The 16,791-nt window shown below is 42.6% G+C and overlaps 1 protein-coding gene across 2 annotated transcripts in view; it reads left to right on the forward strand.

Moving 5' to 3' along the window:
* Positions 1 to 351: 351 nt before the first annotated feature.
* Positions 352 to 16,791, forward strand: part of FMN2 (formin 2) — a 393,694-nt gene continuing 377,254 nt past the window's right edge. For both annotated transcript variants that reach the window (XM_031659811.1, XM_031659814.1), the window contains exon 1: positions 352 to 2,186. In XM_031659811.1, coding sequence (XP_031515671.1) covers positions 572 to 2,186 — 1,615 coding nt within the window. In that variant the 5' untranslated portion in view covers positions 352 to 571. The remainder of the gene's footprint in view (positions 2,187 to 16,791) is intronic.

Below are 16,791 nucleotides of genomic sequence, written 5' to 3' on the forward strand. Positions count from 1 at the left end.
GGCACCTCTAAACTGGAATTGGGCTTCAGTTTTTCCCCATGTAAAAATTTCTTCTTTTTTGTTTAACTTTTCTCGTGGCAGGTCCAGTAGCTTTGAAGATCAGAGTGCATCTTCCAGCTGACGATCTCTTCGGTCGGGGACAATGCATGCGATTCGCACGGTGGAGATTAAAGTCCCCGAGATAGAGGAAACGTTTTTCGCGCCCAGGTTCAGCAAGGAGCCGCTCGGGGGCCGAGGGGGAGGCGGCGGCGGGCGGGGAGCCAGGCCCGAGCTGCGTTCTGCGCAGCCATTGGCGGGCGCCGCGCTGTGCACTGAGCATGTTCGCGCCCCGCCGGCCCCGAGCCGCAGCCGCAGCCGCAGCGACAGCAGCCACGGGAGCCGCCGCGCATTATGCAAAGCGGCCGCAGATGCGAGCGGGGCCAGCCGGGCGCGCGTCGGCCTCTCCTCCCAGCGGCTCGCCCAGCCGCCGCCTGACTCTCCCGGGAGACTCCCTTGGCCCGGGCCCGGGGCCGAGGAGGGCCGGGATGGCCTGAGTGCCCGCGTCGCGGCGGCGCAGCAGCGGGATTGCACCATGGGGAACCAGGATGGGAAGCTGAAGAGGAGCGCAGGTGATGCCTTGCACGAAGGCGGCGGCGGCGGCGGCGCGGAGGATGCGCTGGGGCCCAGGGATGTGGAAACCACAAAGAAGGGGAGCGGGGGTAAGAAGGCGCTGGGCAAGCACGGCAAGGGGGGAGGGGGCGGCGGCGGGGAGTCGGGCAAGAAGAAGAGCAAGTCAGACTCCAGAGCCTCCGTGTTTTCCAACCTGCGGATCAGGAAGAATCTGTCCAAGGGGAAAGGCGCCGGCGGCTCCCGCGAAGATGTGCTGGATTCCCAGGCCCTGCAGACGGGGGAGCTGGACAGCGCTCACTCCCTGCTCACCAAGACTCCGGACCTCAGCCTCTCGGCGGACGAGACCGGCCTATCGGATACCGAGTGTGCGGACCCTTTTGAGGTGACCCGTCCAGGGGGTCCTGGGCCTGCCGAGGCTAGGGTCAGGGGCCGGCCGGTCGCCGAGGATGTGGAAACTGCAGCAGGGGCGCAAGATGGACAGAGGACCAGCTCGGGCTCGGACACGGACATCTATAGCTTCCACTCGGCTACGGAGCAAGAGGATTTGCTTTCAGACATCCAGCAGGCGATCCGCCTGCAGCAGCAGCAGCAGCAGCTCCAGCTCCAGCTCCAGCAACAGCAGCAGCAGCAGCAGCAGCTCCAGGGCGCCGAGGAGCCTGCAGCGCCCCCCACCGCCGTCTCCCCTCAGCCCGGGGCCTTCCTGGGCCTGGACCGGTTCCTGCTGGGGCCGAGCGGCGGGGCTGGGGAGGCCCCGGGCAGTCCGGACACTGAGCAGGCGCTGTCCGCGCTCTCCGACCTGCCCGAGAGCCTGGCCGCCGAGCCCCGGGAGCCCCAGCAACCGCCGTCCCCCGGCGGCCTCCCAGCCTCCGAGGCGCCCAGCCTCCCGGCGGCCCAACCCGCGGTCGCAGACTCGCCGTCCTCCACGGCTTTCCCATTTCCCGAGACCGGGCCGGGGGAGGAAGCGGCCGGAGCCCCCGTGCGAGGGGCTGGGGACACGGATGAGGAGGGCGAGGAGGATGCTTTTGAGGATGCGCCCCGGGGCTCTCCGGGGGAGGAGTGGGCCCCGGAGGTGGGAGAGGACGCCCCGCAGAGGCTGGAGGAAGAGCCGGAGGAGGAAGCACAAGGACCTGACTCCCCCGCGGCCGCTTCCCTGCCCGGCAGCCCTGCGCCCAGCCAGCGCTGTTTCAAGCCCTACCCGCTCATCACCCCCTGCTACATCAAGACCACCACCCGGCAGCTCAGCTCGCCCAATCACTCCCCGTCTCAGTCCCCTAATCAGAGCCCCAGGATCAAGAGGCGGCCGGAGCCCTCCTTGAGCCGAGGGTCCAGAACTGCCCTGGCCTCCGTAGCCGCCCCGGCCAAGAAGCACCGGGCCGACGGCGGCCTTGCGGGCGGCCTGAGCCGCTCGGCGGACTGGACGGAGGAGCTGGGCGCCCGCACGCCCCGGGCGGGAGGCTCCGCGCACCTGCTGGAGCGCGGGGTGGCCGCTGACAGCGGCGGTGGGGTGTCCCCGGCACTGGCCGCCAAGGCATCTGGGGCGCCAGCGGCTGCGGATGGCTTCCAGAACGTGTTCACAGGTGAGCGCGCCCTGCTGCTGGCCTCCGGGTCGCAAGTCGCCTGCCAATCAGGGCCTTCCCCTGCCACCCGCCCTCCCTGGACTCTGGAAGGCGGTGACCTGGTAGTGGCGTGTCTCTTCTCCGTAGGGAATCCTTTTCGGCCCACCGAGCTCGCCCCCCTCGGTGACATGCCTCGGACATACTTGTTGGTTTTCTGTGTTCTTACAAGATCTTAAAGGGAACAACTTAGTTGTGTCTGTTCTAAGTCATCTCAAAAAAGGTTGCTCTGCCCATTTCACCAAAATATCTGCTCTTCACAATGTGTAGGGTCACGCCAGGGAGATAAACTCCTTTTTCGTCTTGTTAGCTAAACCATCATTCTTCTCTTTCATTTCTCATCACCACAGCATTACAAAGAAAAAAATTGTTCATGGTTCTTTCGCAACAGTCGGTTTTGGAGGCACAAATCATTTATTCAAGTACGATCCAAACGCAATCTCTGACCGCTCTAGTATCTGTGTGTATTTGTACACGTTTGGTATGTATGTAATATGTAGTTTCTATCTTGCAGCAATCTGGGTTCCACTACTTAGTGAAGTTAAGCAGTCACTCACTCCTGTTTGCTGCTGCAAGAAAATCCGATACATGCTATTAGAAAATTAATAAATAGAATAGTAGGGATCATTTTCATTTAGTTTCATGGTCCAACCCAGAACAGCCTGTAGTTTGGAGATAGTGAAGGTGAGAAGGTCAAAAGCACATCTAGTTCAACTGGTACCTCCCCTCCCTAGCATATGTTATAGACTCACACCCAGGGTGACATAAAGCACAGCCAGAGTTTGTTTGCTGTGGTCAGTGTCAAGCAGTCTAATGAGTTTATCCTAGCTTACAGGCTTACAGGACCCAAGGCCTTACCTTAAGAGCCCGACGTGTTTACCTAACCTCTATTCTTGATTATTAAATGAAATAGAGTGTTAGAATTTAATGAATGGAAAAATATGAAAAGTCACATGAGTACTGATAGGTTTATGATAAATATCTGAAGGATTAAACATTTCAAATGCAATCTGAAAATTTTAAAATCTTATGTTCTGTTATTTTAAACATTATGTGTAAAATATCGCTTAGATGAAATTTCTCAGCACAGACAGCGACTTCTTTGCTGACTAAATGCTGGTAATGTTGGGGTAGCTACTTATTGACCACATTTTAATTTACATCTGTGGGCTATCTTTTATTTTGCCTTTATAGGGTCTTACCCTTAAAAGTAGCTTCTTCTATTCATTTCACATACTCTTATTTTTCTTCTTTTCCACCTTCTCTTTATTGTGTAGATTGTTAAAAAGAATGTTTGTAGTTTTATACCCACTAGATAAATTGTAAAAAAAACCCCAACAAATTGAAAAAAGATCACTTTTGATAAAAGAAAATTGGAAAGTTTTTGCATTAATTTTCATGAATTTAATGTTGGTGAGGCATCACATATTTTCTCTTTATCTAAGTGACATTCACGTATATGGTTTTTGAAAAGTGAAAATAATTCACCATAATGATTATCAATCATTAATATTAATGATAGTTATTCCTAGTAGCATAAAACTTTGGAAATTTATTTATTTCATTCATTTAGCAAATATATATATATATATGTATATACATTTGTGTGCATATATGTGCATACACACACATACGCACACACACCCATTGAGCAGCCGCATTGTGCTATGCAGTACTCTAAATGGTAGCACACTGTGCTAGGCAGTATTCTAGATGTAGGTGATACATAGGCCATTAAATCATGATTTTGCCCTTCTAAGCCTCACTGACTAGTGAGGAGGAGACATGAAATAAGTGCAGTGCACAGAAATATCTGTATAGGTAGAGACATGCAAATCACTGCTGGGACATCACAGATACAGTGGCTTACCTGCTTGGTGGCAAGGGGTGAGGGAAGAGGACTTGAGAGAGGAGGATTGAACAGAGTCCTGGAAGATCACAAGACCCTAAATAGGTTGAATGTTTGTTTTCCTTTTTAAAAAAAGTGTCTTCTTGGAACTCGCATTTTATTTTAATTTGCTAAGTATTCCCAAATTTGAAATCTGGGACTCTTAAAAGAGCCCTGTATAGGAACCACCTGGGTTTTGTTGACCTCTCCAGGCGATTTGTTTTTTAAATTGTGCAGAGTAGAAGTGCAGAGCTAGTCATTTTTATAAGGACATCACCTATTTTGTATTTGATGGTTGGATACAGCTAGTTGGTAATCAGCAAATATCTTTTTGTGTAGCAGCTTCCATATATTTATCTCATTCACTCAGCATTGTTCAGGAAAAGAGGATCAGTAGGCTTTACCCAACTTCGTAACTGGTGGGGAAATGCAGATAGAGAAAGAGGTGAAATAACTTTCTCAAGGTCACACTGTGATTCATTCAGAGGCAGATCCAGAAATAGAAAGTGAGTCAATGATTCAAGTCTAATGTACTTATTATTTCTGTTTGGATGTTCAATGTTTTAAGGCCATATAGAGAGTAAAAACTGTTTATAAAATATATGATCGGATTTAGGGCCTTTCTTTAGTTAGATTTTCCAGTTCCTGTTTTTAATAAGGTGTACTCCTTTAATGCTTGAACATCTGGCCTTCCTTGAGCTGGATGAAGGGTGATTGTTGGCTAGAGTGAACCAGATTTTCTCTAAGCAGCTCTCATGGAAACTGTTCTTATGGTGGTAGAATGAATCCAGATTGACACAGGCCCTTGTTTCTCAGCTGTCAACTCTTCATGTCATCTGGCACTACGTTTGCTGCTTTACTCTCCTCCACTATTTTTTTATGGGTGTCTTGGAAATTACCGGCGTGGGGAACACTAGCGTTGTCCTTAGGGAAATTTCTTCTTGGCCTTAATTTTACATGTATTTGGATCAATTAATTGCCAGCTGCCTTTGAAGCAGGTGAGCATTGTATCTATAAGCTTCCATAAGCATGTTTTATTTTTAAACCATAGAATGAGGATTGTCAGCGCTGCAGGAAGGAACAGATGTTTTTCGCTTTTTACTGCCTTCCAAATGTAGGGAGAAAATACACGTGAAAAGGGATTTCTGTGGCACATGTTTGTGTCTCTTTGGTAGATCTAAGAACATTTAGCAATGAGGGAGACCAACTTTATCTTGTTTTAGCTATTAAGAAACTGATGATGCCTTAGGCCATTGCATTTAAGTATTTCATAATGAATTTGTTTGAAATACATCTTTTTCAGTGTTTAGCAGAAAAAATGGCGTCTGAAATTCGGGAGGTTCCCTTACATATGAAGTATAACAGAAGCTTGGTACTAGAGTTTTGCAGTTAATTAAACTTTAGATATCTAACGTGTTAAATTTGTGATGCTAAGTCACTTTTGATAGGAATCTTTCCCAAGTCAATTATGTGCTTATCTTTTTTTAAACACATGGAATAAAAGTTTAATCTGTTTTAAAGGGCTTAATGTCATCTTCAGGCACATCATTGTTACATCTTATAAAAACATTAGTGATGTCCTCAACAGCTATCACAGTGTGTGGGCTGTTGGCCTCAGTCTGTAGTTTCTGAGTTTTTTTTTGTCTGTGTAGTTTCTTGGTTGTTTTCTTGCTGCCAGATATTTATTGTTTTAGCTGCCTTTAGTCGCTTTGCTCCTGTCTCTCAATTTTTTTGTAATTGGACTTTTCTGATCAATTTGTGATTGGCTTACAATTCCTGTAATTATGATATTGGCTATACTTATTGTACTTCTAAGTGCCAGACTAAGTGCCAGACTCTGTTGGTGCATTACATAACTATCTCTAATCCTTACAACAGTCTTGAAGTATAGCTGTTTATCCTCATTTTTCCAATGAAAAAACCCAGGCTCAGACAGTAAAGTAACTTCTTGCCTAAGGGCATTAAGCTAGTAAGTGGCCCATCCAGGATATGTCCTTAGAAAACCAAATCTGTTGTTAATATGCATAAGATGAAACCAAGTAGATCAGTGAGCTTTTGGAGGACTAGCTAATTAATAAAGTGCATAGGCTCTAGAACTTGGATTGTACAACTCTGATTTTGGCCTTTCTGAAGGTTATGTTGTTTTTTTTGTTTGTTTGTTGTTGTTTTTTTTTGCGAAACAGAGTTTCACTCTTGTCACTGAGGCTGGAGTGAAGTGGCGCGATCTTGGCTCACTGCAACCTCCGCCCACTGGGTTCAAGCGATTCTCCTGCCTCAGCTTCCCAAGTAGCTGGGATTATAGGCTCCCATGACCACACCCAGCTAATTTTTGTATTTTTTGTAGAGACAGGGTTTCACCATGTTGGCCAGGCTGGTCTTGAACTCCTGACCTCAGGTGAGCCACCTGCCTTGGCCTCCCCAAGTGCTAGGATTACAGGTGTGAAACACTGTGCCCGGCCTATCTCGATTTTTATATCAGTAGAGGGAAGGACCCACTCTAGGAGTATGCCTTTTCTCATATGGCTTGGGAAATTGTTACACTGGATTGTTTTAAGGCCAGGAGTAGTTTGATTTCCAGCAAGAGCCCCTGACAGAGTATAGATGTCCAGTTAATGTCTGACGAATGAATGAAGGTCAGAATCTCCCTGATACGTATAAAATGGCTTATTATAAAAGGAAAGGGGTTTGTATGAATGCTATGCTTTCACCTAAATACTGCCTTACTGGGTTCCATATATCAGAGAAGAATTTGGCAACGTAAGCTGGGACCGGAACACTGATCTTCAATCATTTTAGATTGGTCTGAAACATCCTTTCTCATGGTTTCTTTGGGCCTGTGGTTTGGATTGAAGTCAAGTGCACCAGTAGCTTCAGTGATGGGTTTTAATGACTACTTTATGAGTTGAGGACTGGCCTAGTTTTAAGTGCATTTAGGCATTTGTATCTAAGCCATGCGTATTTGAAATGGAACAGGTACTTTGAGTGCTTTTCCTTCTGATTCTTGTGAAAAGATACAGAAAATATACAGTTGGATGAAGGTAGCAGTAGTTATTCTGACTACTTTCATTCTAGGTATATTTGCAATCCTAGTTTTGCTGTATAGCTAAGTGACTCTCCAGTAATTTCTCCTCGTATCTATGAAGGTAGAAGAATAATTTCAAATTAATACTATTAAGATTAAATGAAATAGCATACGTAAAGCCCCTACAATTCTGCTTGGTACCTGAGAGGCAGTCATCTGGGCTATCTGTGCTCCTGACTGGATGTCTTATCTTAAAAAAAGTCATTCGTCAAAGTGATCAGAACCAAATTTGTTAAAACAACTCTGAAATTGTATACAAAAACTTAGGAGGATATGAATTGACCAGATACTAGTTGAGCCCCAGTTTTCTTTTTCTTCTTTTTTTTTTTGGCGAATTGTTTATTTTATGTATTTGTTTTTCTTTTTTTTCCTGGAATTGTAAGCATTTTTGTCACTTATCAGATATTTTGTTTTGTTGTCGGGGTTGGATAAGGAAAGCATATGATGGGGTGTGACTATGAGATTCGGGGGAGGGTGCTGCTTTCCAAAGAAGGGGTGAGAAGAGGAGGCGGCAGCTGACACCCTCACTCAGTGTTTCTGCTCTGCACAGCATCTGGCTGCAATCCCCTGACTTTGCAGCTTTACCTTCCCACGATCTCCTTCGTAAATGCTCTACTTTACACAAACTAATCTGCTTACTGTTTTATGAACACGCATTTCATTTTCCCGACTTTGTGCCTTTGTCTTGCAGCTTTACCCTCTTGGAATACATGATTTGTCTCTTTGGCTTTAGCATTTGAAAAGTGCTGATTGAATTCCATTTCCTCTTTGTATCTTTTCCAGCCAGGCCTTACTGGCTGTCATCTCACTTTCTCTGTACTTTACTGTCTAGATCATATTATATATGCTTCTTGGATTTAGGGATTCTTTTAGTCTTCTTTCTTGCTACCCTCTGCCTTTCTTTCTTCCTTGCCTGTTCACCTGATTCCATCCATCCATCATCTCCTCTCCTACTAATCTGTCCACAGGTATCTCTTCCGTGCCTTGCTGTGTGCCTGTCAGTATGGGAAAGGCACTGACTATACTGAGGTCTTGATGAATACTTGCTCATTCACCATTTTTGGTGGTAATATAGACAAGTTGAGTATCCAGGCTTCCTACTGGCAATTAAAACCAGTTGAATTGAAGCTGGAAAATTACTAACCTTTCTGGGCAGTCAAAATTCATTATTTTCAATGAGGTGTGATTGAATCAATGATACTTTATAGAACTTATGTTGATAGAAGAATAGCTATTCTTGTTTCTGCAGATTAATGTTAAAATAGTAATGACATTACAGTAACTGAGCTTCCAAATATAAACGTTATTGTAATGAAAGAAGAGGTAAAGGGAATAGAGAAAATTGTATTCCTCTGTTCATTCCTGTTTTTATATTCTAAGTACTAACCTGATGCTAATAAAAGTTAGCATTAAGGGACTGTTAGAAAGAAACAAAAAAGTACTGCCTGTGACCGGCTAGTTATTAATTTTAGTGACTGTAGAAACTTTCTAAGGCTTTTTTATATTAAAATATAAATATATGGAAAAAAATGACTTCTAATCAGTTCGGAATGGTAGTAAAGCAAGGTCGTTATAACATCAAAATTCTAGGAGTAAGGAACAGTTATTTCTGGATGCTATAATAAGATGCTAACCACACTAGAGATTTATTATCCTTTTGATACCTGATGCTCTACTATGGGCGAGAGGGAGGGAAGAATTTATGTCTTACTCCTTTGTAAAGATGTACTTGGAAGTGTTGATTGGATGGGAAAATTACTGCCACTCTTCTGTGGTCCAGTCAGGCTCCAACCTACCAGGAACCCACTGGAAGCTTTATTGTCTGTTATCCTAGAGCTGCAAGGGACTGAATATGGTCCTATTATTTTCAGGAGGAATGGAATACTTTCTTGAGAAAATCAAGCCTATAATGCGTTTCAAAATTATGCTTAAAAAGGCTTAGGCACTACTCAGTTGAGTCTCTTTTTGTACTTCACGCAGAAGGGTCCTTTGTTGTAGTACCTGGTGATACAGTGGACACATATGGGAAGAAATTCTGTGTCATTTAAATGGTTGTTTTAGGTGCGCAGGAGGGGAAAGAATGTGTATCAGTAAGCTAGTGTCAGCCCTATGGGAAGAGTGCAGGCTGAGAACAATCTATTTCCCTTTCCGTTTTACCACCAGTTTCCTATTAGGGCACAAGGCAATCATTTCTTGCCTCTTGTTAATACCCTGGCTTCCCAGGATGGTAGAGTGAATGCAATCCTGCTGGGAAGCGTCTTCCTTCAAGTCAATTTCAACACTGTGGTTCTACAGAAATGATGATTCCAGCAGATACCTTTTCTGCCTAATAGGGATGCTGTGCGTATTTAGAGCTTTCCTTTATTAGTATAGCTGAAGAAAATTCCTATACTGGAAGACTCATTTATACCATGGAGTAATTGATGGTGAGAGTGGTGATGTTTTGACTTTGATAGCTTTGATCAATTTTTGGTTCGTACTGAAGGAGATTTGGATTGGTTAGACTGTCATTATATGACAATAGGACTGTGTGTGTGTGTGTGTGTGTGTGTCTGCGTTGTGTGTGTGTGTGTTTGAGACAGGGTCGTGCTCTGCCACCCAAGCGGGAGCGCAGTGGTGTGCTCATGGCTCACTGCAGCCTCAAACTCCTGGTCCCAAGCAGTCCTCCCACCTCAGCACCTCAGCCTCCCGAATAGCTGGGACCACAGGCATGAGCCACTATGCCTGGATAATTTTTTTTTCTTTATTTTGGGGGGGGAGATAGGGTCTCACTATGTTACCCAGGCTGGTCTCAATAGGACCTTGTGTTTTTGAACACTGATATAGTGATTGTGTATGATGGTTAATCCCGTGTTATGAAAATATATGAAATGGAAAGCTATATTATATAATGTATGGCTCAAAGATTTAGAGTATGTGAAGGCTTTCTAATATTGGCACAAAATATACTGAGTAATTACTTTTAGGTTCATTATCTGCAACTTAGGTCATCTCTTGTTCTTGGATGGATTGTAGGCTTTGCATTTTTCCTTACAGTTTAAACTGCTCAATAAAAGCAGTACTATTAATTCTCTTACTTCAATATATTTTAATATATTGGTTTTTGTTACGTTTTCAATTTTTCTTACTATTGAATATGCTTACTGAAATACTTTTTATGAGAGTGGTATCCCATTTAGAAGTGTGCCTTGATAATAAAAATTTCTTAGAAACTAGAAGGGTAAAAGGTGTTGAGAGTTCCTAGGTTTTTTACTTTATTTTATTTGTTTATTTATTTATTTATTTATTTATTTATTTATTTATTTTTTGAGATGGAGTCTTGCTCTGTCGCCCAGGCTGGAGTGCAGTGGCGCGATCTCAGCTCACTGCAAGCTCCACCTCCCGGGTTCCCGCCATTCTCCTGCCTCGGCCTCCCGAGTAGCTGGGACTACAGGTGCCCGCCACCACGCCTGGCTAATTTTTGTGTTTTTAGTAGAGACGGGGTTTCACCATGTTAGCCAGGATGGTCTCGATCTCCTGACCTTGTGATCCACCCGCCTCGACCTCCCAAAATGCTGGTATTACAGGCGTGAGCCACCACGCCCTGCTGGGTTTTTTACTTTAAAAAGAAAAAAAGTTCCATTGGCCTTAAACAAGTACAGCTTGTTTGAGCCCATTAAGAAGCAAATGGACTAGAATAGAACCATTTCAGGATCCCAAATAAATGCATTTGAATACTCTGTGGAGAGTTTTGTAAGGAGTCTCTTCATTATTGAGATACAAGCTTTATCTTTTAAAAGTATAATAAAAGAGGTAACAATAGAGATAATCTTTTGCAACTCATTTTTTAACCTATATACTTGAAGATAATTGGCTTCTTTTTCTTATAGACCAATACTTGCGTGTTTGGAGAGGGTCAGTTATTTGAGCACTCTGCGGGAAGTGTTACATTTTGCAGCTAACCAAAATGTTCTTCTATAAGCCAGTTATATCTTCTGTCCTTTTGGTGCTATTTTGGTTAAATGGCTTTTGGGATATAAAATGTGTGGACGATATCCTTGCAGTTTCTTTCAGGATATAGGGTTTGATCTGTCTCTGTTCAATTTTTAGAAAAATCAAGAAGTATGTTGACTCTGTTGGATTCAATATTTTGGGGATAGGCAGAGAAGGTTGTATAAGAACTGCAGGGATTTAAGTGGAGAGACATTTGACTGGGCTGACAACATGATATCAGTAAAAAGGTGATTCTTTAATTTTTTCTTTTTTTTTTTTTTTTGAGACAAGGTCTTACTCTGTCACCCAGGCTGGAATACAGTGGCGCCATCTCGGCTTACTGCAACCTCTGCCTCCCAGGTTCAAGAGATTCTCTCACCTCAGCCTCCTGGGTAGCTGGGACTATAGGCACATGCCACCACACCCGGCCAATTTTCGCATTTTTTTGTAGAGACGGGATTTCACCGTGTTGGCCAGGCTGATCTCAAACTCCTAACCTCAGGTGATCCATCTGCCTTGGCCTCCCAAAGTGTTGGGATTTCAGGCATGAGCTGCTGCTCCCGGCCGATGCCTTTAATCTTTAACTTGGATTATTTCTCTGAGGAGCCTCATTTGACTCTAAATCCACAAATCATTTTCATATCATCTACTTTTGGATAATAAAAGCTAGGCATGTGGCTTTAGCTTTAGCTTGAGGCTAAGCCCCTAAGGTTGAGCCCCCACTTTCCTTTTGTGTGTGTCCTCTTGGCTTTGTTAATTCCCGATAGACTGCTAGAGCTGTGTCCGCGGTTTCTGTGTTTCTCTGGACATCAGACATATCTCACTTCGACATCACAGGCTGAGGATATTCACCGTGTCTAAAACCATACTTACTATTTTACCCACCCTCTTAGCACCCTCCTTCTGAGTTTCCCAATCAAAGCGTTGCTGTCTAGCTTTGCCATGTTCTTTGATTCCTCCATCCTTCTGATACTTCACACCCAATTCATCTTTTTCATTTTCTCTGTTCTTTTCCTAAATATCTCTTTCATATGTCTTCTAATTTCCGTTTCCATTATCTCTACCCTTCCTAGTTTAAATCCCTATCAACAGCCTCCTCAGCATTTCTTGTCCACAACCTGCCTTTTCTCCACTCCATTCTGCATGAAGCAAGAGAGTAAATGACTTAAAATACAAACTTGAACTGGTTCCAGTATAGAAACATGTCATTGGTCCCCTATCACCCTAAGGCTGCAGTTAAATTTTTTACTATGTACGTATTAAATATATTAATATACACATTATGTTATCTAGCATATATAAGCTATATGTTATATATAATAGACATTATATATATTTTAATATGTATTAATATTTAATGCTCTGTAGTTTTGTCACCTCATTGTTCAGGATCTACTATTCCTCACCTCGTCCTAAGTGTCTCTGTCATTTTTCAGATAGCTCATGTTCTGTCTGTAGCTTTAGGTATTCTTAACACTTTTTCTTTCTGGTCCTCAGAGAAAAAAAGAGTCCATGTAGTTGTATTCATGAGAATCCATTCAGTCTGTGACACACTTGCATCATCAGTCCAGACAGAACTCATTTTGTCCTCATTATACTCCCTGCATTTTCACTTCCCATTCCGAAGCCGCTAGTAGACACACAGAACTGCTTTTATGTATTGCCCTCTTTGAATTAGTATGCATTTTTTGTAAAGTACATAGTATTTCTGTGTATGTTTAGTTTACACAAATACTCTGAGTTGCAGACCTCATTCTGTTTCTTAAAAAGAACACAACAAAACTCAACCGCCTTTGGAAAAAAATCTACAAACTTTTCTGGGTGAATTGCCACCTTGTTTTTGCTTCCCACTGTTATGTAGTATTCCTAAGAATGAAAGTCCTGCTGGGTTGTTCAGTACCAGGGTTACCATTCACCTTTTATTGTGTGAGAGTAATGTTCCCCTAGAGCTGTGCAATGTGGTGGCTCTGGATACATTCCCTAGATTTTATTTAAACATGAGCATGATGATGAACATCTAGATTCTTGTACTTCTCAGCCACCACAGAAAACACTCTGGTGAATATTTCCACATGGGGAGCTATGTGAGAACTTCTCTGGGATATACATTTGGAAGTAGAATTGTCAGGTCATGAAATAAAAGGTTTAATTTGTGTAGGTACTGTCAGATTAGTTTCCTGAATGCCTTCCTAGTTTATGCTTCTTTAGCATGGCAAACTGGCATTATCCAATTTCTACTAATCCAATGAGGGGAAGTGGTATCTCATTGTTTTACTTTGTATTTATCTGCTGACTAATGCTTTTGAGGAAAACCATTGTATATTTTTAGCCATTTAGGTTTAGCCTTCTGCAAATTGCCTGTTCATATGCTTTTACATTTTTCTGTCGAGTTTCCCGATTCTCCTTGTTTATTCACAGGGCTTCCTGTATATTCTAGCTATTATTCTGTTTATTACCAATGTTAGAGATACGATGGATTGTCACTAAGCCTCTTTCTGGCTTTTTCTTAGCTTAGAGACCAGAAATCTAAAAATGACATTTTTCAGACTCCCTTGCAGGTGACGGTTCAGATGTGATTTAGGTTTGATGGATTTGTGCCACGTTTAGAAGGCCTTAGTAAGTCCTAAGATTGACTTCTGTTGTTTCTACGTGCAAGCACAGCTGAAAAACTCTAATTCTTCCAGGGCAATGTTAGCAGAGGTCTAGTGTTCAGGTGCTAGCCTTACCGTAACCCAAAAGGGGGCTTGGTTCACCCATGCGGCTGGTGTGGCTAGAAGTAGGCACAACAGTTGTGGTGCTGGCAGCAGAGGGAGCATCCAGTGATGAGGAGTCCTGCTCCTAGCAGTGGAAGTGTGCTTCTGCAGCCAACGACTTTAGATCAGAGGTGAGGCAGTCACTTCTTTGGTGGCCTGGTCCTGTAGAGTGGCTTTGTGAGTGGTTTCTAAAAAGATGCTAGAACCTTTTTATTTAGGCCCTCCATGAATCTGTAAACCAAGTAGTACTCTATAGTAAATCTCTTCCTATTTAAATGATTTGGAGTGGATTCAGTTCTGTGTAATCATGGGATCTTGACATATAGAGTCAGTTTTAGATATAACAGATCTTCCCCTAATATTTATCCTTCTTTTAAATTTGTAGTGTCCTTGGTTGAACAGAAATACTTAATTTTGATATAGTCAATTTTTTTTTTTTTTTTGAGACAGTCTCATTCTGTCGCCCAGGCTGGAGTACAGTGGCATGATCATAGCTCACTGCAGCCTTGACTTCCCAGGCTGAGGTGACCCTCCCAACTCAGCCTCCCAAGTAGCTGGGACCACAGATATGCGCCACCAAGCTCGGCTAATTTTCTGTATTTTAAGTAAAGATGGGGTTTCGCCACGTTGCCCAGGTTGGTCTGGAACTCATGAGCTGCCTTCGTTTGCCTCCCAAAGTGCTGGGATTACGGATGTGAGCCACCATGCCTGTGCAAATCTATTTTTAACCTACAGTTTGTGTTATTTTTGTCTCATTTAAGAAATTCTCTTACTCCTAGGTTACAAAAATTCTGCCCTCTGTAGTATTCTATTAACTTTTCTGCCCTCTATAGTATTCTATTAACTTTATCATCTCACCCTTTACATTTAAGTCTTTGATGTAGAGTCCTCTTGGGTGTATGGTGTAATATAGGGCTCAAGTTTTATTTTTCTCCATATTGCAAGCCAGTTTTCCCAGCACCATCTACTAAATAGTCTTTTACTCACTGATTTTTGATGCTACCTTTAGATCATTCCCATATATAGATAAGTCTGTTCTGAGGTTTATATTCATTCCTTTTATGTGTATTTTTTTATCTTCAGCAAGTACCATATGGTTCTCATAAATGTGACTTTGCAAAGTGTCTGATATCTCCAAAAGAAGTACCTCCTTTTTCAAAGTTGACTTAGTTTATCAATATGGACCCTAGAGTTTTCATATAAATTTATTTTATTTATTTATTTATTTATTTATTTATTTATTTATTTATTTATTTATTTTTGAGACGGAGTCTCGATCTGTCACCCAGGCTGGAGTGCAGTGACGTGATCTCGGCTTGCTGCAGCCTCCACCTCCTGGGTTCAAGTGATCCTCCCACTTCAGCCTCCCGAGTAGCTGGGATTACAGGCGCCCACCACCATGCCTGGCTAATTTTTGTATCTTTAGTAGAGATGAGGTTTCACCATGTTGGCCGGGCTGGTCTTGAACTCCTGGCCTCAAGTGATCCACTCACCTTGGCCTCCTAGAGTGCTGGAGTTATAGGTGTGAACCACCGCACCCGGCCTCCATATAAATTTAGAATAGGTTGTTGAGTTTCTTAAAACATCCTGAAGGTGTTTGATTGAGATTTTAGTCAATTTGTAGATTAAATTGAGGACTGTTTCCACTTTTATACTATTGTTTTATCTGAGAGTGTGAAAGATCTCTTCATTTATTTGGATTATCTTTTATTCATTTTAATAGAGTTTAGACTTTTCTCCATTAAGAGTTTGTGTTTCCTTTGCTGAACTATTTCCTGATGCGTCATATATTTTATTACTAATGGGAATGGAATCTTACTTTAGTTTTGTTTCTAGTTGATTATTGTTAAGGTAAAGAAATTGTTTTCGGTATCTATCGGGTATAAATATTGCATGATTTCCTTTATGAATGTTATTTAAATGTAAAGTTTACTTAGTAAAATCTATAGTTTAGAGTTATATGAAATTTTAAATGTAGTGCTTTTTTTTTTTACAGCAAATAATTGAAATATAATCATAGAACAGTGTACATTGTGTAGATTCTTTTGAAATTATTGTGGCTTTCTTTTTAGCATTAAATATGGTAAGTTTTTGTGGATTTCCATATTCTTTTTGGGGAGCCATAATCCAGAAACATTATTAATGTTTTAATTTAGTATGTTGTGTTTTCAACATTAATACAAATTTCACTAATTATTTAAAATACATCAAAAGCATAATTTAAACAACTATATAATATTTTATCCAATCAGAAAACCATTCATCCCCGGGTATCCATTGCATGCTTTTTCTTAGATTGCCTTCTGCCTTTTGGGATGCCTTTTAGACACCTTCATATGATCTTCTTCTTCCACCTAACTCTCCTAATTAAATGATGCTTTCTCCCCAGGCTTCATATGTAGTCTATGTTAACATCCACCCTGAGGGATCCTTTCCCTGCATGTTGACAAATCAAATTTCTAGCTCAGATCTCTCTTGTGAATTTCAGGTGCCAATTTCATATTGTCTTTTAAACATCTTTATAAAGATATGGGAATAGTTTCAAGCTGAACTCATCTTTTCTCCAAACCCAACCTGCTCCCTTATGTAATGTTGGATTCCTGGTGGATAATACCTTCTAGCACAGCCCTTTACCCCGTTTCTTAAGTCAGAAATCTGGAAGTTGTGCAAGTTAGCCAAGCTACCCCGCTCTTCCGCCTCCTTATATTTAGTTAGTCTCTACATCCTGTTAAAATATACCTCCAAAAATATGTTTTTAAATACTCATCCCCTCCTTTCCAGGAGGCTATTTGCTTATTTATTTATTTTTGACAGAGTTTTTGCTCTTGTTGCCCAGGCTGGAGTGCAATGGCGTGATCTTGGCTCATTGCAACC

The sequence above is a fragment of the Papio anubis genome, chromosome 1 (assembly GCF_008728515.1).
Source record: "Papio anubis isolate 15944 chromosome 1, Panubis1.0, whole genome shotgun sequence".
Taxonomy (NCBI): Eukaryota; Metazoa; Chordata; class Mammalia; order Primates; family Cercopithecidae; genus Papio; species Papio anubis.